General features: G+C 42.4%; 1 protein-coding gene across 3 annotated transcripts in view; it reads left to right on the forward strand.

Moving 5' to 3' along the window:
- KLHL5 (kelch like family member 5) overlaps window positions 1-24,708 on the forward strand; it is a 54,337-nt gene that overhangs the window by 12,600 nt on the left and 17,029 nt on the right. For 2 of the 3 annotated variants that reach the window (XM_081207700.1, XM_081207701.1), the window contains exons 3-5: window positions 17,135-17,317; window positions 19,294-19,430; window positions 20,311-20,507. In XM_081207700.1, the coding sequence (XP_081063826.1) occupies window positions 17,175-17,317; window positions 19,294-19,430; window positions 20,311-20,507 (477 nt within the window). In that variant the 5' untranslated portion in view covers window positions 17,135-17,174. Of the gene's footprint in view, window positions 1-8,494; window positions 8,983-17,134; window positions 17,318-19,293; window positions 19,431-20,310; window positions 20,508-24,708 lie in introns of those variants that run through there. The other variant, XM_081207699.1, reaches the window with a different exon arrangement.

Genomic DNA, 24,708 nt, shown 5'->3' on the forward strand with positions numbered 1-24,708 from the left:
GGTTTTGGTGTTGCAGTCTTGACAATGAAGAATTTTGATGAATTATGCATGTTTTCAGTTGCAATAAATCTATTTGTTCATCTAAAGTGGCTGGTTTGAAAGAAAAAATAACTACAGTAAACTACAGTAATTTATTTGTGGTTGAATATTGATCATTCGCTAGAAGTGTAGCCACCTTAATCCTCTACTTAAAAAAAAATATTGCTCACGTAAGTAAGGAAATTTAACTGCAGCCTCTCTGAATGAGGCTTTTGGAGTGATACCTGCATACATGCACTATGTATCAGATTTTATTTGCATACTCTTTTATCTTTAGCCATTTGTTTCTTAAAATAGATATATGGGGTGGGGATTACCTTTTCCTCTTGCATGTATTTTATAAAGCAAATACACCTGTGCACAATTGGAGCATGCTGTATAGTCTGTAGTTCTTGTACTATAGTATAAAATCTTGTTTGAACTTGTCCTTAGGAGGTAGATTTTTCTCCTAGTCAAGGCCTTAACTATCTTAATTGATGATTAAGATAGGTTTGCAGTTCAGGTTTGCGGTATTGGAGTCCTAAACTGCTTGAGCCTAGGTCATTGGCAGCCAGCATGGTGCCTTCCAGATACAGTCGTACCTCCACTTGCGTATCCCTCTGGATACATAATCTTTGGAATGCGAACATGGCAAACCTGGAAGTATTTTTCTGGGTTTCATTGCGTGCGCATGCACAGAAGCGTTAAACCATGCACAGAAGTGGTCCTCTGGTTGCAAATTCTTTGGGATGTGGCCGGACCTCTGGAACGGATCCTGTTCACAACTGAAGGTACCACTGTATTGTGAACTGCAGGTCACATCAGTCCCAGCAAGCATGGCTATTGGTCAGGGATGATGGGAGTTGTAGTCCACAACATCTGGAGGGCACCGTGTTAGCTACCCCAGGAGTAAGTTATTTGAGATAAAAACCTGTCCAGTTAGTAAGAGCATGTACTGAAACCTTCCTGGTGCTGCTGCAGCCTGCATCAACTTACCTTATAGCAACCAGGGAGAGGGCCTTTTCTGTTGTGATGCCCCCTCTTTGGAGTAGCCTTTCCCTAGGGGGGAAAAATGCACCAGTGACACCAGAAAATTAGCATTTTACCCAGACCTCTACTGGTTGCTATTTTTTTATATGTTGATTTTTGTACTCATTGTTAATGTTGCCTTGACGTTTTCTTAATTCATCTATTGAAGATGTACGTGTTTAGGCAAGCATTCCAGAACTTGAACTTTCTGATTACATTGTTTGAATTGGTTTTTTAAAAAACTGTTTTAATTGCTGTGCCTGCAGCAGCCTCGTTTCATAATAAATTTTAATTGTGGATGTCTATAATGTTCTGATGGAATTTTGATGTAACTTAATTTGAATTGAAATGTGGAATTGTATTGTGTGTTTGGATTTTATAATTGATTTTATACTTGAAAATATTTTGGCATGTAAGCAGTATATAAATTTATATAAATACAATACCAATTATAAATTGATAAATACTACTACTAGGTGATATATAAATATTTTCAATAAATGCCAAATAGTAGAAAATTCTGGTATAGTTGTCTAAGGCATCGAGTTCCATTTTGTTTTAAGAATAAATGCTTCAGAGCAAATTATTCTTCTGAAGATTGCCTCTTACGGTGTCTGTAGTATAACCTCTGTGCAACTTTGCACAGCTAGGTATGCAGATAAACAGATCAAGCATCTGAGTGATAAAACAGGAGCAAGGAATAAGCATAGAGGTTGTTCAAAGGGAGCCTTTTTAAATGGGTGAGCAGTTTTCAATTTGCATTTCAATTATTGGTGTAGAAAAGTTTAATATAATTTGCATAAATGTAATTCTAAGGATTGTTGCTTCCCCAATCCAAGTGAATAATGCATGCCACAGTAGCTGCACTTTTGCATCCAGTCAGTAATAGGCTTCAGATCTTTTTTCAGTGCAACAGGGAAGGTGTTTTCTGTGACCTCATCCCACAGACCCAGGCCTAGTACAATGTGGATGGGGCCAGCTAGAAAAGTTCTACTCACCTGATCATTTCTCCAAACCAAGCTGGAGGCTGTTGTGTAGGAAAGTCCCTTGTGATTGGCTCCATCCGTGTGATGCAAGCCCTTGAAACATCATAGCACCAGCAGAGGTTAAAGCCATAACAAAACTTCCACACCACTTGGCTCCCACTCTAAACCTTGGTAGAAAAACCTTTGACAAAAGAATTTACATGCTGGGGAACAAACTGTTGTCAGCTTATGCACTGACTGATTTGGTCACAGTTAACAAATGAATGAAATCATGTAAAGTACTGTCTTGATATATTCAAACTACCTTGTTTAATTTCCCCCTTAATTTCCAAATCTTTTTTTAAAAAAAATAACACGTTCCCCACGAATAAAAAAATCATGCAATGCCTTGAAATTTCATTTGATGGAAAGTATATTATGCTTCTAAAGCAGAGTGGCATACAGTTTAGAAGGGTTAGTTGACTGTTTTGATTGGTTAACTAGAATGTCATTTGCTTGTTTTTAAAAAGAAAGAATTGCTTTTAGGGTTTGAAATCCATTTGTTGATGGCTTTAAGAAAAATAGATGCCAATTTTGTTAATATTTAAAAATGGGTAAGACCTTCGGAAGTGTTAGATATTATAAAGGAACAACTTCTAAGTTAAAGGGATGTATGTATGGGATTGTATATATATTTCAGTCATTGTGTTTGTATGGTAAATTGGTGTTGTAGTGTTAAATCACCACTGATGGAATTTGATCCAAAAGTAGACTATATATGAAGCAGGCAAACAGATCTTTCTGTCAAAATAAAAAAATTCCTTCCAGTAGCACCTTAAAGACCAACTAAGTTAGTTCTTGGTATGAGCTTTCTCTTTCTCAAGCTCTGGGAGGAAGACCTTTCATTGCCTACAGACAGCCACCCAATCTTAAACAACTCCTAACCCACAATAATACTACAACCAGACTTAACACGGACACTGGCACCAGAGCCTGCAATAAACCCAGATGCCAACTTTGCTGCCACATACACCCGGACAGCACCATTACTGGCCCCAACAACATCACACATACCATCTCGGGACTATTTAATTGCTCATCGTCTAACATTGTGTATGCCATCAAATGCCAACAGTGTCCTTCAGCTCTCTATATTGGACAAACAGGCCAAACCTTACGCCAAAGAATAAACGGACATAAATCTGACATCAAGAATCACAAAACAGAGAAACCAGTAGGAGAACACTTCAATCTCCCAGGACATTCTATACAAGATCTCAAAGTAGCTGTTTTACTACAAAGGAATTTTAGAAATAGACTGGAAAGAGAAGCTGCTGAATTGCAACTCATTGCCAAACTTAAAACCATGGAGAGACCTAGTCTGAACAAAGACATTGGATTCTTATCTCATTATACATGTCTAAGCCATTTCTCACCTTCTCACCCCATGCCTTTTCCTGTAAGACCTATTACAGTCATTAAGAGTCGCCAACAGGCTCATCTCAGCTATCTGCCAATCTCCCATTCCCCTTCTGAGTAATACCCCTCCCCACCTTCTCACTATATAGAAGGATCTGGCAACTTCTGTTTCAGTGTATCTGAAGAAGTGTGCATGCACATGAAAGCTCATACCAAGAACTAACTTAGTTGGTCTTTAAGGTGCTACTGGAAGGAATTTTTTTATTTTGACTATGGCAGACCAACACGGCTACCTATCTGTAACTAGATCTTTCTGTGTTTGTGAAAAGCACAAATTGCATCATTTCTTCCTCTGCCATGATTGGTATTGTTATGAATTTGTGGGTGCTAGACACCCTAAATTCCTGGATTCAGTAACTGTTAAAATTCGGGTGGTGTGCAACAGTATCTCTGCTATGCTAATTTCCTGCATAGTGAGGCTGCTGTACAAGGTAGCTCGGGAGAGGACAGACACTGGGGTAGTTTGTCTCAAGCCAGTAGGGAAGGGAAGAAACCAGGGGTCAGCAAACTTTTTCAACAGGGGGCTGGTCAACTGTCCCTCAGACCTTGTGGGGGGCCGGACTATATTTTTTTGGGGGGGAATGAATGAATGAATTCCTATGCCCCACAAATAACCCAGAGATGCATTTTAAATAAAAGGGCACATTCTACTCATGTAAAAACACGCTGATTCCCGGACCAACCACAGACCAGAGTTAGAAGGCGATTGGGCCAGCTCCAGCTCCCTGGGCCTTAGTTTGTCTGCCCAAGGAAGAAACAGTTGCATGTGTGGGAAGGAGGGAGGGATACCAAACCACAGTTTGGCATAGCCTATGAACTGTCAAAGCGAAACCCTTATTTTAATCCAACTTTTGGGAGAGTTGGAACTTGAGCCCAGAATGCATATGTTTTTGTGATGAATGGACACTCACCAAGCATCCCAAGCTTTGGGAATTTCATTTTAGTGGAGTGGTCAAAGTTGTCATGGATTGACAGCCAGAATCAGAAGTGGCTGTGTGGATTAGCTCTCAACACTAGTTATTTTGCATGGGGGGGGGTTCTTGGGGGAAATTTACTGGATACGCAAGCATAACTGCATTGAACCTGATTATTCCTAGAAATGTCAGTCTAAACTTTCTTAATTGGTGGAATTAGTGGGGGGACGCAGGTGGCGCTGTGGTCTAAACCACAGAGCCTAGGGCTTGCCGATCAGAAAGTCGGCGGTTCGAATCCCCGCGATGGGGTGAGTTCCCGTTGCTCGGTCACAGCTCCTGCCAACCTAGCAGTTCGAAAGCACGTCAAAGTGCAAGTAGATAAATAGGCACTGCTCCAGTGGAAAGGTAAATAGCATTTCCGTGTGCTGCTCTGGTCTCGCCAGAAGCGGCTTAGTCATGCTGGCCACATGACCCAGAAGCTGTCTGCGGACAAACGCCGACTCCCTCGGCCTATAGAGTGAGATGAGCACGCACCCCAGAGTCGTCCGTGACTGGACCTAATGGTCAGGGATACCTTTACCTTTAGTGAGATTCACATGAACTTGCTTGCAGTTAGTGAGGAAAGACCTTAACTACAGGTGACCTGCTCAGCCAAACCTAAACTTAGGTAAGTGTGCTGCAGGAGTAAAAAAGATTGGGAAGAGCAAAGTGTCTGTGCATTCCTCTCCAGGATCCTGCACATTCACACTGTCCTGGTAAGCCATTGTTTGGCTTACTGTGCTATGTGAATTGGCCATTGTGTGTTAAATTGTATTTTACCATGTAAAGACACCCCCAAAACAGTGCAACCAGTAATTTTATATAAACATATTAAGTAGAATAAATGAGGGGGAAATCAAAGGCTCAATTGAAAATACTGATTTTAAACTTGCAGTCATGCTGGGGACTACTGATAACTAGTTTTTTGTAGAGTAGGTAGGGCTTAGATAGGTAGGTAAAGGACCCCTGGATGCTTAAGTTCAGTCAAAGGCGACTATGAGGTTGCGGCGCTCATCTCGCTTTCAGGCCGAGGGAGCCGGCGTTTGTCCACAGACAGCTTTCCGGCTCATGTGGCCAGCATGACTAAACAGCTTCTGGCATAACAGAACACTGTGATAGTAACCAGAGCATACAGAAACGCCGTTTACTTTCCTGCCACAGCGGTACCTATGTATCTACTTGCACTGGCGTGTTTTTGAACTGCCAGGTAGGCAGGAGCTGGGACAGAGCAACAGGAGCTCACCCTGTTATGCGGATTCGAACTGCCAACCTTCTGATCGGCAAGCCCAAGAGGCTCAGTGGTTTAGACCACAGCACCACCCACATCCCTTCTTATACAGTGGTGCCTCGCAAGACGAAATTAATTCGTTCCGCGAGTTTTTTCGTCTAGCGAATTTTTCGTCTTGCGAAGCTCGGTGTCGGAAAAGTTTTGGAAAAGCTTCAAAAATCACCAAAACCCTCAAAAAAGGCTACCACACCACATTCTATGAGTTGCTCCTCGAAGTCAAGTCACAACTGTATTAACGGTGTTAAGAAAAAGGAAACAAACTTGCAAGACATTTTCGTCTTGCGAAGCAAGCCCATAGGGAAATTCATCTTGCAAAGCAGCTCAAAAACCGCAAAACGCTTTCGTCTAGCGAGTTTTTCGTCTTGCAAGGCATTCGTCTTGTGGGGCACCACTGTATAGGTAACCACTGTTGGGGATGTGAGGTTTTGTGAATCTGCTCTCAGCTGTTCACCATGAGTTGGATGGTACTGGCATATCTGAATAAACCTTCATCAACCTTTAATCCTTCTATCCATCCATCTCGCACAACTTGTGCTAGATTTTTAACAACAGCTCATGATGATAGTATGAGGGCAGTTTTGCACATCGTTTTAAAATTGGTTGCATGAATCGGGCCTCAGACTCTTAAAATACGTTGTGTTGACTATGTGAGTTTTTATCATTAAACTCCATACCTCCTGTCAAATTTAGGATTCTGCTTTGATGCAAAGCCTTTTTTCAGTCTGCTTATTATTCAGGAGCCGCATATGTTGAGAAATGATGATTAATTACATTGCAAGTTGTTCTGCTGTCTTATCTTTTAAAACAGCATGTGCTGAGCAAAAGTAGAGCACTTGGTTGGCAGCTCTAATTTAATCAATTTAGAAACCCAGTGCAATATGGAAAATCCCTGCTTTTTTAGCCCATGCAAATTTAATGTTAATAGAAGTCAATACTCTGTTTCAACAATTTTGCATGTGTGGAAACAACTAGAGGGGGTATAAATTCTTCAGAAAAATCCACCCACCAAAGCATACCTGGGGTTGCCGAGTCTCTAATTGGTTATCTTTTCTAATTTTCAGTGCAATTGCATGTTCTAAAAATTTGTATATTACAGTTCTTACAGAAGGTTCAGACAATGTAAACAATGTTTTAGAGCTGTTATGCCTGCATAATGGTCTAGGTTTCTAGAATGCTAGTAAATATGTATTAGCTGCAGTATCGCAAAAAATTCAGACAGTATCAGTTGAAGAGGACCAGCTGACCCAAAGGCTGAGCGTAGCATATACTGATTAAGGCTGCTTATGTGATGCAGGACTGCTGAAGGGACAGGAAGCCCTTGGCCTGAGATTAGCTGAATTGTCTGCCATGTGTGAAATGACTCTGTCACTGAGGTAAAAATGTAATGTTACCAGCCATAGTTTGGGGGAGAGAAGTCTGCAGTGACCTTCCTCTGAAAGGCAGTGCTCGTGGAGTTGTATTTTCACAAGTATATAAACTTGACTGGAAATGCTGATTCAAGCTGAAATAAGCACAAGCAAAATATGAGCAATTTTTCTGCACTCCATTCATAAAAGGGCAAATCCTCATGGCTTGTAGTAGTCAGAAAAGTTTTTGTTGTTGTTAATGTTTTATTATATTTGCTTTGCTTTGCTTTTTCTTCTTTTGGACAACATTCAATAATTGAAAGGAAGAAACCAAGGGAGGGGGGACGAAGCAGGAGCCACGCTTGAATTACGTTGCTGAGAAAAAGCACTGTTGGGCCACATCCATATTACTTAGTTACTCTGAAAATAATAGACTATGCATATATGTTAACATACTCTGTCCAAATAAGTGTTTGGAAGTCGCTGTCTATAGTAAGCTGTACACTCAAACATGGAAAAGGGATTAGTCAGAGAACCTGGGTACTTGCTAGTTCCGAGACACCAGTGATGTGGGGTGGGAAATTGTCCATAGAGGCATACCTATGGCTTGACTAGGTTGGCCCCCACCAAGTGTGTAACCCCGAGGGCAGGGGCGCAAAAATTGTGCCTCTCCACTCACATTTGTTTTGTCAGATTTGTGTTCCTTTTTGTTCATGCCATTGGGGGGGAAGGCTTCTCCCTTCTAAAGGGAGCAGTCTTGTGTGCTTAAAATAACTGTTAGGGGAAAGCCTATAGTTCATTAGCCATCTATTCTCTTTTTTAAAAAGTTACATCAATATTTTATAATGGAGAAAGACACAATAGAAACCAAAATTGGAATTGTTCTATGTTCAGTTTACCCTTTATTGGAATGACTCTTACATATGTGTGGTCATTAACTGAAGCAGAATATTTCAGTGGGTTTTGAAATCATAGTGGTGATTCAGTTCTTTCTCCCACTTCTCTCCCCCCCCCCCAATATTTGTAAAGGAAAGGGTTAACAGGATAAGTAACAGAGCCTCAGAGAGAGCATAGGAATTGTGTTCTTTGTCATTTGTGGTTTAGGAAAAAGAGCTTGTGGGCAGTCTCTGAAAGTGCTTTTATACAAGCTGTTAGTGCTGGCAGGAGTTAATGGTAAGAGGATGAGGAGACAAGCGAGAGAAAATGCAGTGGATGCTTTAATGAAGCTGATTAGTGTCCTTCCTGATGAAAGTAGCAATTCAGCCTTCTCTGTTCGTTTTCTTTTTAATTAGCCCTTCTAATTATTTAGATAAGAGGGCTTCCTACAAAATCCTGTGCTCCATATTTGAATGTAATAGTATTCTCTCAAAAGAAAGAAAAGGAGAAAAAGGGGGAGTGACACCCATCTACTCTTAAACAGGCAGACCATGTGTTTCTCTTGTCCTGGTTGGATGAACAAATCTTCTTTATGTGCATTGCTGCTTGCCCTGTTGCCTAGACGATAACTTGCTCTCACTGAAGATGTCTGGCTCTCGTAAAGAGTTCGACGTGAAGCAGATTTTAAAAATCAGATGGAGGTGGTTTGGGCACCAGCAATCTACTCCTAAACCTAGCATCGACTGCCAGCCAGGAGACTTCTGGGACAGAGGACATAATGCAACTACTGGTGGGATAAAGTTCCTGAATCCAGGCACCCTACCACTGCCTTTTACATCAATTGGCTTTCCGAAGTCCAACCAACAGGCTTTCCAGAATTCACCTTCTTGGCCAATGGCATCCAGCTCTGAAGTGCCTACATTTGAGTTCACCGCAGAGGACTGTGAAGGTGCACATTGGCTTGAAAGACCATATGCTGAAGACGGAGCTAGTGAAGAAGAAAATGTATCTGACAGCAGTTCATGCAGGTTGTTACTTCCTTATTGTGAGAAATTAGTTGTGCCCTATATTTATATGCATAAAATTGTGGGTGCTGTAAAAATACTTAACCATGGTGCAGCCAAGGAACTGAATTCTAACTATTTTGCAGCGGATATATAATGTTTCTTTCACTGGCACTGCAAACCTGTATCAAAAGTATTTCTAAAGAGGCTGGAGATGGAATTTGCATTCTGTAGCAGCTACATTTTCAAGGCTCTGTGAAGAAGGGTTGATGGAACTAGGAGACAGATATTTTAGCTATAATCTCTAGGCATGTTCTGCATTCTAATGTGTTACCTTGACCTATTTTTTTCTGGAAATTACTACTTGTGTTCTGAACATGAGGCAGAAACAGAGTAATATTTAAGGTTAGTTTTTGAGGCTCTTTGAACCAGTCTAGCTGAAAAAAGGTTGGGTGTCATACTGTAGAGAATATATGACTGGGGTTGCATTTATAGTAAAATTAAAATAATATTTTGACATAACATTATGTTAGCTGAACATTTTAGGTATTTTGTGGTATTTGAGACAGCAATCATATATACACTTACCTGAGAGTAAATTCAATTGAACTTACTGAGAAGACATATACTTGATTGCTCTGTAAGAACTTACCCTACTGTATTTATTTCCCTATAGAATTTTTTTAATTGCAATTTTATTTTGGGGGGAGGTGTCAGGTTCTCTTTTATCTTCTTTAATTTATTCAGCTGTATACTACAGAAGTGGTACTTTTAAAATGTATTTTGCTACTTTGCACTTTGTAATGTTGTGTATTGGTGAAGCTGGTTGCTGATTGATCCCTCCAGTCAAAGTGTATTTGCATATTTTTATTTGAGTTTTTGCACTGAGAAGAAATCATATTTCAGAAGAGTAGGAGAGTTGGAAGGAAAAACACAAATTTGACTTATTTTTCAATGCATTTTTTAAAAGTGCCATGTGGAAAAATTGTATGGAAGCTGAAGGTTTAAATCCAAAATGTTTGAAAAAGTAACTAGGTAAATAATGAATGTAGATGGCTAGAGTAATATTTGTACCTCAGGCTACATGGACTGATTTTAGTGTTTTAAAAAACATCTGTTCAGTGTTTGTACAAAGACATTACTGTTAGTACACAAATTATTTGCAAGGTGTCAAATGAATTCTGTAAAAGAAAGGTCCCATTCTTGCAGAGATGTTTCTATGGAGTACAAAGCAGCACAGAACAGCAATTCTGGTTTCTTGGTGATCATCATTAAGGTGGTGCAGGGGCTGGTTAAATAATAAATGTGGAAGAAAACATTAGCATCTCTCAAGATACAGCATCCCCAGATAATAGAGATAATGTATCCCCACCACTACCTCCATTTGCACTTGCAAACATGCTAATGTATATGCAGGTTAATGGGCACGATCCAATCCCATGTTTGCATGCAATGGAAGATGACTGTAGAGAAGTGCAAAGTCTGGAGGTCAAGTGTACACCCCATTTATTCATCCAGCCCTCTGTAGCTGTGTGAAGTTACAAAACAACACCAGGCATGCTACAATAAAGTGCTATACACTTTCCAACAAGGTGTCAATCCATTCTTGCAGTTCTCCCCTTATGGCTGCCAGCTCCCAGCCCAGGCATGCATTTTTGCCAATAATCACAACATGCTCAGTGTCCAGCTGCATCAACTTGATTAGGAGTAAGAGGTCCTGTTGTGTGAGATGTGGCCAGCAGTGTGTCTCTGACCCTACAGGATTTAGCACTTTAGCTAAGAAGAGGTGGAAAGGTCTGGTAGAACAATGCACTCAGGTCTTAAGTCTGCTGAAGGTTGGGTCCAGAGTGGTCAAAGCATTCTGGTTCAAAAGGCTTCCTTCTCCAATATTCTGGCTGCTTAGATTGCCTGCCTAGTTAGGACTTTTTGGGATTCCCCCCTTGTGATGCCACCTTCTTGCATGAAATCCATTGGCATGGGGAACACCATGTAAGTAGACATTCATCTCTCTGTTTATAAAGGCTGGAGTTTTGCCAGTATTTAGTATTTTTTTCCTTCATCTTTTTTATTTTACTTATTTTACTTTTACTTGCTGTCAACAATGAGAATTTTGGTTGTGTTTTCTTGTAAAACAAGGCATAGCTTTCTTCATTAGAAATATGTTCTGATGTCAAAAACTTTATCAAAATCTGTTGCTTTGTAATTTTTACTTAAGAGATGAGTAGTGAAAGATGAATAAAAACAAAAACAATGCACACCTATGTCTTTCATTAGCATTTAAATCTCCTTTCTCCTATGGATCTAATGAAATGTAGACTTTTCCTGTGGAATTCCATTTGTAGTGTTACAATTAATAGGGACCTAAGACATACCAGAAATTGCCTAGACTTCTGGAGTTGGATTGCAGAATTACTGTAGTATCTTAACAGCAGAGATGCTTGCAGTTCCATAACAGCTAAAGCTGGTAGCTGAAGCATTCGTGTAAATAAAAGTTGTGATGATAGTGTCAATGTGTACTACTATTTGTTCTGGGGATAATTAAATTACCTGCTATGTTGCTGGAAATAGAACCTAACCTTGGTGTAGAAGATTGTCTTTAGCAACCTCTCCTGGGTGCTATTTCTTGAAAAATGTAAAATTATGGATGTAAAATTTAGCCAAAGGTGTCTACACCTTGGTGTTCAGTTGTAGGTTATGCACATACTTGAAAATGGTTGAAATGATTTAGTTGCTTTATAATGATGTATTTTCTGTTTGTTTGTTTGTTTGCTTGCTTGCTTGCTTGCTTGCTTGCTTGCTTGCTTGCTTGCTTGCTTTTAAATTTGAGTGGCTCTAAATTATCTTATAGATATGAATTGCAAAAGTCTCAGGACAAAGTTAGGATTGGAGAAACCGATTTTTCTCTGGTTTATGTCACTTTCTCATGTATTCACCCAGAAGTCCATTCTATCTTGTTTCTGCATTAATCTCATGCACAAAATTGCACATTGAAGCACATATCTACATTAATTTTCTACCAAAATATGTATTTTTTAACCTGTTCTGATTTTCTTTTAGCTGAGAAGTGGGAAATGCAGTGGATAGCCAAGTTTGATGTATACAGTGGTGCCTCGCAAGACGAAATTAATTCGTTCCGCAAGTCTCTTCGTCTTGCGGTTTTTTCGTCTTGCGATGCACGGTTTCCCATAGGAATGCATTGAAAATCAATTAATGCGTTCCTAGGGAAACCGCCTTCAGACCAGGTCCGGGGACAGTCTGTCCCCGGACCTCTTCTGAAGGCTGGGGGGGGGGGACAAGGGCTTTTCTTCCCACCCCCAGCATTTTAAAAAACCCTGGGACAGCGGAGGACTTCTCCGCTGTCCGGGGCGATCTTAAAATGCTGGCGGGCGGCATTTTAAAATCGCCCCGGACAGCGGAGGACTTCTCCGCTGTCCGGGGCGATTTAAAAGCCCCTGGGAAGGCAGGCAGGGGGGACAAAGACTTTCGCCCCCTGCCCGCCTTCAGAAGGTGTTCCTGCCCCCCGCCCCACTTCGGAACAGCTTTCCGAAGTGGGGCGGCTGGGGCAGGTATCCCCGCCCCCCCGCCCCACTTCGGAACAGCTTTCCGAAGTGGGGCGGCTGGGCCAGGTGTCCCCGCCCCCCCTCCCCACTTCGGAACAGCGTTCCGAAGTGGGGCGGATGGGGCAGCTGTTCCCGCCCCCCCTCCCCCCTTCGGAACAGCGTTCCGAAGTGGGGCGGATGGGGCAGCTGTTCCCGCCCCCCTCCCCCCTTCGGAACAGCGTTCCGAAGTGGGGCGGATGGGGCAGCTGTTCCCGCCCCCCCTCCCCACTTCGGAACAGCGTTCCGAAGTGGGGCGGCTGGGGCAGATGTTCCCGCCCCCCGCTTCGGAACAGCATTTTAAAATCTCCCCGGGACAGTGGGAGATTTTAAAATGCTGGGGGTCGGCAGCGAACGCTTCGCTCCCGCCCGCCAGCATTTTAAGATCGCCGGGGCAGGCGGGGGAAGGCAGGCGGGGGGGGAGCAAAGACTTTTGCCCCCCGCCGGTCTTCAGAAGAGGTCCTCTTCTGAAGGCCGGCTGTGGGCGAAAGTCTTTGCTCCCGACCGCCAGCATTTCCCTATGGGCTTTCGTCTTGCGATGCAAGCCCATAGGGAAATTCGTCTTGCGAAGCGCCTCCAAAACAGAAAACCCTTTCGTCTTGCGGGTTTTCCGTCTTGCGAGGCATTCGTCTTGCGGGGTACCACTGTACATTAATTTGGGAGGTGCAATTTCTAGCTGAATTTGTAAAGATCAAGTTCCTCAAGTATCCCTAAACTAATCTGGCAAAAATAATAAAAATTACATGCCACTTTGAGATCTTGCAAACTGTATATGGTTATAAATAAACCTGTAGTGAAGTGACAGTTGCACTCTCTTACATTTGTTCATACTTCAACTGCACTGTGTGTTGTCAGAAAAGATGTTTCTCAAGCATCTTCTTTTCAAGATCTTGTATATGTGCTTTATGTGGGTGTGGGTACTTTATTTGACCCCCTTGGTTGTTGTTTGCAAGGATAGAAGATAAGAAGTAGAAGGGCTCTTGTGACCATACCATGCTTTTCTTCTTTAAATTAGCAGGATTTGACAGTAGTGTGTTTGTAACAGATTTTAAGTGTTCTTGAACAACAGACTTCACACAAGACTGTGGGTGATTTCATTAAATTGTATATTTAAATCACCTAGCAAGTTTGCTCTTATATTCACCACCAAGTGAACCAGCTGCTTGTGCTTTATCAACTAAAATTCACGTCCCTTTGAAAGAGTCCTTTGAAAAAGTCTCTGCACTTGAAATATGTTAGGATGAAAATATAAAATTTAATTAATATTTTTATGTGCACCTTCACTCTTACAGAAGATTTAGGCTTCAACCTTATACGCAAGTACTAGAGAGTATGACCTATTGAACTTAAAGGTAAAGGTACCCCTGACCATTCGGTCCAGTCGTGGACGACTCGGGTTGCGGTGCTCATCTCGCTCTATAAACTGAGGGAGCCGGTGTTTGTCCGCAGACAGCTTCTGGGTCATGTGGCCAGCATGACTAAGCAACTTCTGGCGTAACAGAACACCGTGATAGAAACCAGAGCACACGGAAACGTACAGCTTCCGGGTCATGTGGCCAGCATGACTAAGCCGCTTCTGGCAAACCAGAGCAGCGCATGGAAATGCCGTTTACCTTCCTGTCGGAGCGGTACCTATTTATCTACTTGCACTTTGACGTGCTTTTGAACTGCTAGGTTGGCAGGAGCAGGGACTGAGCAACAGGAGCTCACACCATCGCGGGGATTCGAGCCGCCGACCTTCTGATCGGCAAGCCCTAGGCTCTGTGGTTTAGACCACAGTGCCACCCACGTCCCTTTCTATCGAACTTAGTGGGGCTTTATGTTCAGGTTAGTGATGTGAATGTTGGGAAGAACATAGTTGCGCATGTATTCGTCTATGTCATCTAGTGAATGCTACCTTGGAGTCCATCAGCATAGTTGTACTACACACACACACACACACACACACACACACCCACACACCTCTGCACTCACCATAGCACAGAACAACAAACCATAGTTTGGCATCAAGGGATTGAGCCCGTGCTTGTATACTTTCTCCTCCTTCCTTCGGATGCTCTGCTTAATTATTTAGTTCCTGGCTTGCAGCTAACCATCATTTGCTGTTGCAGCCAAGCACCAAAACCACATTTTGATCCTGGCTTTCAGTCTTCTTTGACAAGCATAAACCATAGCCTTCCTGTTCAGATGCATTGGCAAACGGATTTGCTGCAAATCAGAAGTTTACTAATTTCATGTATTCCCCCTGTACAAAATTGGCAAGCGCCAGCATGACTAACTTGGCTTCCTATAGCATCACACTGACATTTTGTGAAGTTTTTTTGCTGTTTAAAACAGTGTACATAAGCTGTTTCTCCTCTCCAGTGCTAAAGCATACAATTGATTAGATATGCTTTGGTGCAAACAGAATCCTCGTTTAGCAAGGCTACCCTCTTCCACTGCAGAACATTGCATCATTGATGCTGGATCCACTCTAGTGCCAATTGTAGCACTAATCAAAAAATGTGGGCTTTTGGAAATTGTATGGAATGACCCTCCTTTGTCATATCATTGACCTTTTTATTGTTACTTTGTAAAATATCAGACCTGCAGTTGCCTTATTCAAATGTCAACAAAATTTGAGTATCCTGATGTGAACTATGGTATTATTTTCACCTTTACACACAGGTATTAAGGCTGTCATAGAACCATAAAGGCTTATATTACCATGTTCCTAATTGTGGTTGCCCGACTAACTATAGCCAAACACTGGAGAACATTAGCAGGCAATTTAATCACAAGTTAAATCAGTTATCCCATATACAGGCAATTTAATGATGGAATGGACTACCCAGATATGGAACTTGGCCTTGATAGAAAGTATAACGCACAGAAAATGGTGTTCTGCAGACTGGGAAAGTTTATTCAACTTGGTGAAGCTTGATAGCTTATGTGACTATGAAGAAACATGATTTTTGTCTGCCTGGCTCCCATGGTTGCATGTGGAAAAGTACTCTGGGTTGATTTTTAATCTTTTATTTCATTGATGGCTGACCTGTCTGGGGTCTGTGTGTGGAGGTTGTGCAGAGGGGGCTTGTTTCCTTCTTGCTTATTTACCTTGTGTTCTTTCTGTATTCTGTGAAAACAATTTAAAAATGCAGTTTGCGCCTGCAAAATATTCAGTGTGGACATGCTGCTTCATCAGTGCATGTCCCATAATATCCTGCTGAAATCCACAAATGTTCTCTGTGTGTCTTTCCTGCTTTTGTTGTGTTTTAGTGCTTCTCCAGACGCCAATAATGTGAAAACACTGGGGATGCATTGCATAACAAGTAATAAAACTAAATGATGTGTAGGTAGTCCTGTATAACTCCACCACTGATGCACTGTTATTGTGTGAATGACAGCTTGCAGAATAAACCCTCACTCGTTGGGGGGGGGGGAGGGACATGACTCTTCTCTATTGTGGACTCTGTTAGAAGTGGATGATGGCCCTTCTCTCAAGCATGTATATAGTCATCACTCATTTGAAGGCATAGGTGGGATGACATCGACCCTTAGCTTCTTCCAGTTAGCAATGTGTGTGGCTTTTTTACTCCATGGGAGGAGGCAAAGATGCCCTGCTTTCACAAACATACTGCCTGCAGCCTTGGCTGTAGCTGAGCCTCCTGCTGCTCTGCTTCTCGCTGGCGTGGGAAGACATGTTAGAGGTCACTGCTGCTTTCTTTCTACCATCCATCTATATATCTTCTTAATAGGCTGTTAATTTTGAAACCTAATTATGATCACATAATTGCCAGTGGCATTAATTGCATCTTTGCTGAACAATTAACCACTTTTCCTGGCATAAGATGTTCATTAGCATGGTGCTCCAGTTGCCTTCAGAGAGATGGCTGGAGCTCATAAAATGATGCTTGGACTTTAGTATCTCTTTGGATGTACGTGCAGGAGAGTGTTTTTGTTTTGCGTACACTTAGCAGCAAAACTGTAAATAAAATAAACTGCACTGTAAAGAAGTCTTTGTTAGCTAGTCTGACTTCTTTGGTATACTGTTCTATAAAAATACTGTCATGTACTTTTAAACCATTTCCACAGATACAGCTAGTTTTATATTGATATAGAGAAAAAAGTTCAATGGGAAAACAAAATTGCATTGGAAATGCAAGAAGGGAGTGCAAAAGGCATTAAAATATATATGTATTTTGTTGACCTATTACTTAGTTCATGAATTGTGGTTATTCTACATTGTATGGTTGCTTTAACTGAGTAGCACTTGAAAGTGGAAACTGAATAATACAAATGGAATACAAAGGCAGTTTGCAGTGTAGAACAAACTGGCATGCCATTGTTGGTGGGAATGCAATGATTAAATGCTGGAAGAATTATAACTTTAAAAAAAATCCTCATGATATGTGCCATTAGTATCCAATCTTTTGTCAGTCACAGCAAGTCTTTTATGGAAGAAGCTGTTAGAGATTCTGTACTTTGTCAAAAATGCCTACAAATGAATTAGTCTATTATTTTCTGAAACGCATAATACAAACATCTTTTATCTCAGGCTGTGAATATGAGTTTAAAATATATATCTTTTGTGCTTCCAGGACTTCTAGTAGCAGCCAGACTCTGTCATCGTGTCATACGATGGAGCCTTGTACATCCGATGAATTTTTTCAGGCTCTTAACCATGCAGAGCAAACCTTTAAAAAGATGGAAAACTACCTGAGACACAAACAGTTATGTGATGTAGTATTAGTTGCTGGTGACCGTCGGATTCCAGCACACAGGTAAATATGCAATTAGACTTTTCTTAAGTTATAACAAACTTCCCAAATTGACTGTTTGAAAAAGTTCCATAACTAGTCCACTTGCAATATGTTCATGTGGTGGTTTGAACCAAATATATTTTTTTCTAACAGCTGTCAATGCAAAAGTCTTGTCCAAAAGAAATATTTGCAATAATTTGAAAATCATAGAAAAATTAAGCACATGGGTAGTTTTTGCATAAACATTTCACTGCTTGTGAAAAAGGAGCTGCTGGTGCATATTTGTCTGTAGGTAAGGTAGTAATTTTATTTATCTAGCTAAAAGCCATAACAAAGCACTTTTATTGAATTGTTGCTAGCCTTTTGTTTATTTTTCATTCATGAACTTTCCCATACCATTTGGTTGTCTATTATTACTACTAGGAAGTAGATGTTTTCACCCATTAGGGCTGGGCGATAACTGGTTTTTAATATCACGAGATATCACCAGCTAAATATCATGAGATATCATGATATCTGAAATAAGAAGGAACTACACAGAGGCGAACTGCTACTGCTACTACATAAGGGTCTAAAACTGATAAATGATGATATTATCAATCACCTCATGGTCACTTTCAGCAGCAGGCAAGCCAAAATGCGTCCAAATGGGACTTTTGGTTTTGGGCTTGGCTACCAAATGGTGATATTCAGGGCAATCCAAAGTATGGTGATGAGTGAATACAAATAATCCGGGACTGCCAGCAGGCCTACTAGGCAGCAGCAGCCTAGCAGCGACAGAATCAACGTTGTTTGGGGGGGAGAAGCAGCGGCAGCCTGGCAGTAGTGGCACAATAATCAGCAGCCTGTTAAGCCTCACCATAGCAGTGGGCAAGGTTGGCAGAAGTGGCAGCCTGCAAGGTCTTGCCGTGGTAGCGGCAGTAGTGGTGGTCTTGCAAGGCCTTGCGGCAGTGGCAAAAGCAGCAACGGCCTGCAAGGCCTTGTCATGGCTGTGGCAGTAGCGGCGGCCTGTGAGGCCTTGTGGTGGCAGCAGGAGACGGTGGCAGAAGCAGAGGTGACCTGTAAGGCGTTGCTGAGGCAGGCTGCCACAGCTTCTTCCACTGCCTCCCACTGCTGCCACGAGGCCTCGCAAGCTGCCACTACTATTGCTGCCATCTCTTGTTTTGGCCGTAAGGCCTCGCAGGATGCCGCTACTGCTGTCGCCTCCAGTCACAGTCACGAGTCTCGGCAGGCCTCTGCTGCGAGTCCCTGCAGGCCGCCACTGCTTCTGCTGTGATTTTTCATTGCCGCCGCGAGGCCTTGCAGGCCGCTGTTGCTGCTATCATTAGCTGTCATTGCCATGAGGCCTTGCAGTCCCAGATTATTTGTATTCACTATGTCTCATCGCTGTACTTTGGATTGTCCTGAATACCACCATTTGGTAGCCAAGCCCAAAACCAAAAGTCCTGTTGGGTTGCATTTTGGCTTGCCTGCTGACGAAACTGTTTGTGATGCTTGATAATATTGCCATTTATCTGTTTTAGTCCCCTAAGTACTAGCAGTTGCCAGGACATTTTGCCTCTGTATAGTTCCATCCTTATTTCTGACATTGTGATAGGTTGCAGTGTTTAGCTGGTGAGTTATCACGATGTTGAAAACCAGAGGTTGCCTAGCCCTTACACACATTGTAATTCGCGATATATTGCCAGCTCAAATATTATGAAACAGTTATCATGATGTGAACTTCAAACTGGTTTTGGATGATATATTGATATATTGCCCAGTCCTAGCACCCATTGAACTGCATTTCGCCAAAAAGTTCTCATTTTTGTCTCAAAATTCAGATTAGCTTTAAGTGGTATTTTTTACTGGGCAGTGAAGTTGTAAAGCACCAAAGAGGTAGGTTAAGAAACATATTGAGAAGTAGATGATATCATAGTTTGTCAAGTTCAAAATGTTTTCAGAAATGACATTAATGTGAATGTCATTTTCACATCTTTTGTTTCATATGGTTACAGATTAGTGTTGTCTTCTGTCTCGGACTACTTTGCCGCCATGTTTACTAATGATGTAAGAGAGGCAAGGCAAGAAGAAATCAAAATGGAAGGTGTTGAGCCAAATGCACTATGGGCTTTGGTGCAATATGCATATACAGGTAATGAAAGTGGCTGGTAAAGTTGTCTAATGTATGTACATTTGTTTATTTTATTAGCTTTCTCACCTGCTGTGAAGGGAAGGGGCTGTTTACTCAAATATCAACAAAACCCAACTCCTGATACAGTGGTTCCCCCAAATCTGTACTGTCTCATTTATTTCCTCTTAACTCACCAATAACCTGGTAACTGTGGGGTATAGGCCACAAAGCCAACCAAATATAGATGTTTATTCTGTTTTGCGGTATTGGTGTTTATTGTTAACCATCCTGATAACTTCAGTTATTAGCAGTGTGAAAGTATAAGTAAATATATAAATAGGGAAGACTGCAAAAACTCCTTTTTATGGCCCAGGAAAGGATTTAAGTGAAAAGGCCTTCCTTTTGAGCTGTCTGAGCCAGGCTCATCCCTGTACCAGCCAGGGACGCAGCTCAGACCTGTAGTGGATGTAGCTGGAAACCTGGCAGTTAAAGTGGCAACACAGCTTCTTTCCTCTATGCACCTCCAACCTCATGAACACAAAGTTGTCCTTTCTGGAGGCTAGGAGTCTAGCTTATGAGAAAAGACTAGGTGCATTTGGGGTTTCTTCATTTAGACTTATGAGAACATAACAGATAGAGGTTTGTTAAATGTTGAATGGTGTGGAGAGAGTGGGTTGGATTCAGACTAATTTGCACTTCCACTAAATTCCCATTGAAATCAATATAACTGGTCATGACTAACTTCCCATTGATTTCACTGGGACCCAAGTTCCACTAATTTAGTCTGGGTCCACTCCAGAGAGCTTTCTCTCCCCTCCCTTAGATTGGTCTGATCTAGCAGAGTTGCTCTTGTAATATTATTATTTCCTAAATACCTTAAACTTCTTTCTGACTCTTCTAGGTCGCCTTGAATTAAAAGAAGATAATATCGAGTGCCTGTTATCTACAGCATGTATTCTTCAGCTCTCTCAGGTTGTAGAAGCTTGCTGTAAATTTTTAATGAAGCAGCTTCATCCATCAAATTGCCTTGGAATCCGGTCCTTTGCGGATGCACAGGGTTGCACGGATTTGCACAAAGTAGCCCACAATTACACCATGGTAAGTTGTTTATACAGTGGTACCTCGCAAGACGAATGCCTCGCAAGACGGAAAACCCGCAAGACAAAAGGGTTTTCTGTTTTGGAGGCGCTTCGCAAGACGAATTTCCCTATGGGCTTGCTTCGCAAGAAGAAAGCCCATAGGGAAATCTCCGGGGACCTCTTTTAAATGCTGGTGGTGGGGAGCAAAGCCTTTCCCCTCCTCCGGCCTTCAGAAGAGGTCCAGGAAGGCCGGCGGGGGCCGAAAGTCTTTGCTCCCCACCGCCAGCATTTTAAAAGCAGTCCGGGATAGCAGGGAAGCGCTTCCTGCTATCGCGGACGGCTTTTGAAGGCAGGCGGGGGGGGGGAGCAAAGACTTTCGCCCCCCGCCCGCCTTCAGAAGAGGTCCTGGACCTCTTCTGAAGGCGGACGGGGGGCGAAAGTCTTTGCTCCCCCCTACCTGCCTTCCCGGGAGAGCGGAGAAAGGCAGCGCGTTTCTCCGCTGTCCCGGACGGCTTTTGAAGGCAGGCGGGGGGAGCAAAGACTTTCGCCCCCCGCCCGCCTTCAGAAGAGGTCCAGGACCTCTTCTGAAGGTGGGCGGGGGGCGAAAGTCTTTGCTCCCCCCTGCCTGCCTTCCCGGGAGAGCGGAGAAAGGCAGCACGTTTCTCCGCTGTCCCGGACGGCTTTGGAAGGCAGGCGGTGGGGAGCAAAGACTTTCGCCCCCCGCCCGCCTTCAGAAGAGGTCCAGGACCTCTTCTGAAGGCGGGCGGGGGGCAAAAGTCTTTGTCCCCCCTGCCTGCCTTCCCAGGGGCTTTTACATCGCCCCGGACAGCGGAGAAGTCCTCCGCTGTCCCGGGCGATTTTAAAATGCCGCCCGCCAGCATTTTAAGATCGCCCCGGACAGCGGAGAAGTCCTCCGCTGTCCCGGGGTTTTTTAAAATGCTGGGGGTGGGAAGAAAAGCCCTTGTCCCCCCCCCCCAGCCTTCAGAAGAGGTCGGGGGACAGACTGTCCCCGGACCTGGTCTGAAGGCGGTTTCCATAGGAACGCATTAATTGATTTTCAATGCATTCCTATGGGAAACCGTGCATCGCAAGACGAAAAACTCGCAAGAAGAAAAAACTTGCGGAACGAATTAATTTCGTCTTGCGAGGCACCACTGTATGTGCATCTAATGTCTGTTTATTAAGGAACATTGCTTTAAGGCGATCATTCTGTCAGAGCAAGTATTTTGGCTTGCCAGACCGAATGATCCCCCCCTCCCCCACTGTTCTGCAAGTTCTTTGACTCACAAAAACCAATTTCAGTGGTTGCAGGGGGAGGAAAGGGACAGAAAGTCCCACTGCTCAAGCAGAAACTATTGTGCAGGGCTTCCATTGGTGGGACCCATTGAATTCTGCTCTCTGGATTTATTTTATTTTACAGGGATCTAGGGAAGAGAATAACAATGTTTTGGGTACTGCAGAATATGTCCCCTGAATAGCTGGCATGGCTTATGGATAAGATAGTGAGCTGGAAACTCCCAGCTCACATAATCTCTGCTGTCAGCTGATTTGCTTTGGGCAAGCTGCTCCATGTCTGACATGAAAAATAAATTTGCCTACCCTAGGGGACTGATGATTGCTGGGATAATGATATTTGTGGTGATGATATCTGAAGTGCTTTTAGCACTTAGAAAGAGCGCTTCTGTACACACACACACTTGGGATGGGTCAGTCAGTTCTGACATTCGTTTGGTATTTTCTGTTCCACTTTCATCTGGTATTTTCCTTTCTGATTCAATTGGTTTAGCACACTCACTGGCAAAGCAATCCAAAGTTTAAGTTGCTGTCGCTGAGGCTTTCTGGAGCTGAGTGGCAAAGGGGGTGGGCAAAGGGGACAGGCAAATCAGGCAGGATCCGTGCACCAGCAGTTGGTCTCGCAATGAATCTGTGCTAGGTGTGAGAGCAGCTCAGATCAAGTGGATTCGAGGCCAGCTCAGTTCCACCTTCAGAATGCGCTGTTTTGGGACTTTCTGTCATCAGGGATACTGCTGGCAGGCCTTCCACCTTCCTGCACTTTCAGGCAGAAGGGAGAGGTCTGGGCCAGTGGAGTGGTGGGAGGCTGGCAGAAGCAAGCAGAGGAATGCCGCTGCTCAGTCCAACCCTCCCCTCCAGCCTGATATGTGTATGGGGGTTTGATTGTAATCTAAACAATAAATATTTTTCAGCTGATTTAATTATATATAAACTTTTGATGTTCTTATTTTTCAAATACATCATATTTTATTTTTATTGTGTTTTTTTATACTAGTTCTCTGTTTTCCACCCTGCGCTCCTTTGGGATGAAGGGCAAGTTATGTATTTAATAAATTATATCAGTATATTCAGAACAACTTGGCAGATGTGTGGTACAGAGATAAACTGATCTCTGTGTTCTACCACTCACCTGCCATCTTGCTCTCAAGTTGGGTTACTTTTGCAAAATATGAAATTGGTCCTCAGTGCTTCCACAGATTTGTAGCTATATGGTGAACCTGTTGTAATGTGTAAAGTACATGCTCTGAGCATCTATACAAGAGAGCTTAGTGGTGCCTGGTATTCAGAAGTATGTATTCTATTTGGCTATAATAGCTAGTTGCCATTGGTAGACCCTTTCTTCACGAATGTCTCTAATCCCTTTTGAAACCAGCAGCCGTCCTTGCATCTTCTGGCAGGGAATTCCATAAATCAATCATCTTATGCAAGTAAGTACTTTCTTTTGTCTGCCCTGACCTGTTGCCAGTCAGTTTCATTGGGGTAATCCAATGCAGGTCTAGTACTTTGCACTTGATCCTTCACCTTTACTTGCCCACATAATAATAAGTAGGTTTGGACAGTTCTCCAGTAGCACACTTTGAGCATAATGTACTCTGGCACAGTTTCAGAGTACAAATAACTAAGATTGAACTGATTGGGGGGACAGATCCTGCTACACTTCCTCTGCATGTGTGCATAGGCTGAGAGAGTAGACAGTACTCTGTTGAGCCTATGAGAATAATCCATGCACAGATGCAGTATCTGCAGTAGACTAGTTTGTTTCCTTTCCATCTGTCTGAGTTCTGCCTAGAGTAATGTTAGACTTAAACTGTTAAAGAATTGTTCCTACTCTTGCTAAAGATTTCACCTCAAGAATTCAGACAGGCAAGGTATATCCTTTCTGTTTTTCCCAGTGTTTCGTGATCATTTGCCTTTCTACCTTTGTATGCTTTTGATGCACCATTTCCTCCTCTGTTGTTAAGAAGCTTTTGAGACATATTATAAAGCTGTGGCCATTGAAATAGCTACCTTGAAGCTATTGACACTGCAATAAACAGTGACACAATTATAACCTTTAATAGTTTGACAGGAATGAAATTTAAATTAGTTGGATTTTAGAAAGCTATTTTCCAGAGTAATTAGTTGTGCTAGATGAACCCTTCCAAGGGCCTTTTTTAATGTTGTTTAGTTCCAACAGAGACGTGAAATTCAATTTTAGTAATAATGGTTTGAAACGAATGTTGCCATGGAAACAGAATAGAAATCTGTAGTTCAATTGAATGTTCATGTAGAATAAATCCCCTACTAATTTCATTTGCTTAAAAACTGCTTAAAAGCAAGGAAATGTTGGCACTAAAAACAGCAACCATTTTATGTTTATTTTTAAAAGTATTATAATAAGTGTGCAATGTACCTATACCAATGCTAAAACACTGTACCTTATTAAAAGCAGTTTATTGTGCATTGTGCTTCAAATGGTGGTAAATAGCAGAAAAGGCAAAGTAGGGAGCATGCTTGCTTCATTTGTTTATTTAAAATATTTACACTCTGCCTTTCCTCAGCGTCCTTTAAGGAGGGTAATTAGTAAAATACAACTCAATACAAACAGTACAAAGCTGTGTTCAGAGAAATGTTACCCCATGCAGCACAGATTGAACTCCTATTTCTAGACCCCCTATTCTATGTTGTCTTGTCTGGATTAAGTTGTAGTTTTCTTTCTATCATTCAATCTATTACCAACTTCATACACTGGTTCAGCACTTCCACAGCTTCCCTGGAATGCGATGGAAAGCAGGGAGGGAGGGAGAGATGAGTGTCATCCACACATTGGTGGCACAGATTCCAAACATCTTTATGACATCCCAGCATGGCGGACAAACAAAAACCCTGTGGAACCCCACAGGCCAACAGCCAAGGGGGTGAGCAGGAGTCCCCCCCCCCCCCAGAGC

This window comes from Podarcis bocagei, assembly GCF_964188305.1.
Source record: "Podarcis bocagei genome assembly, chromosome: 9".
In the NCBI taxonomy this organism is placed as follows: Eukaryota; Metazoa; Chordata; class Lepidosauria; order Squamata; family Lacertidae; genus Podarcis; species Podarcis bocagei.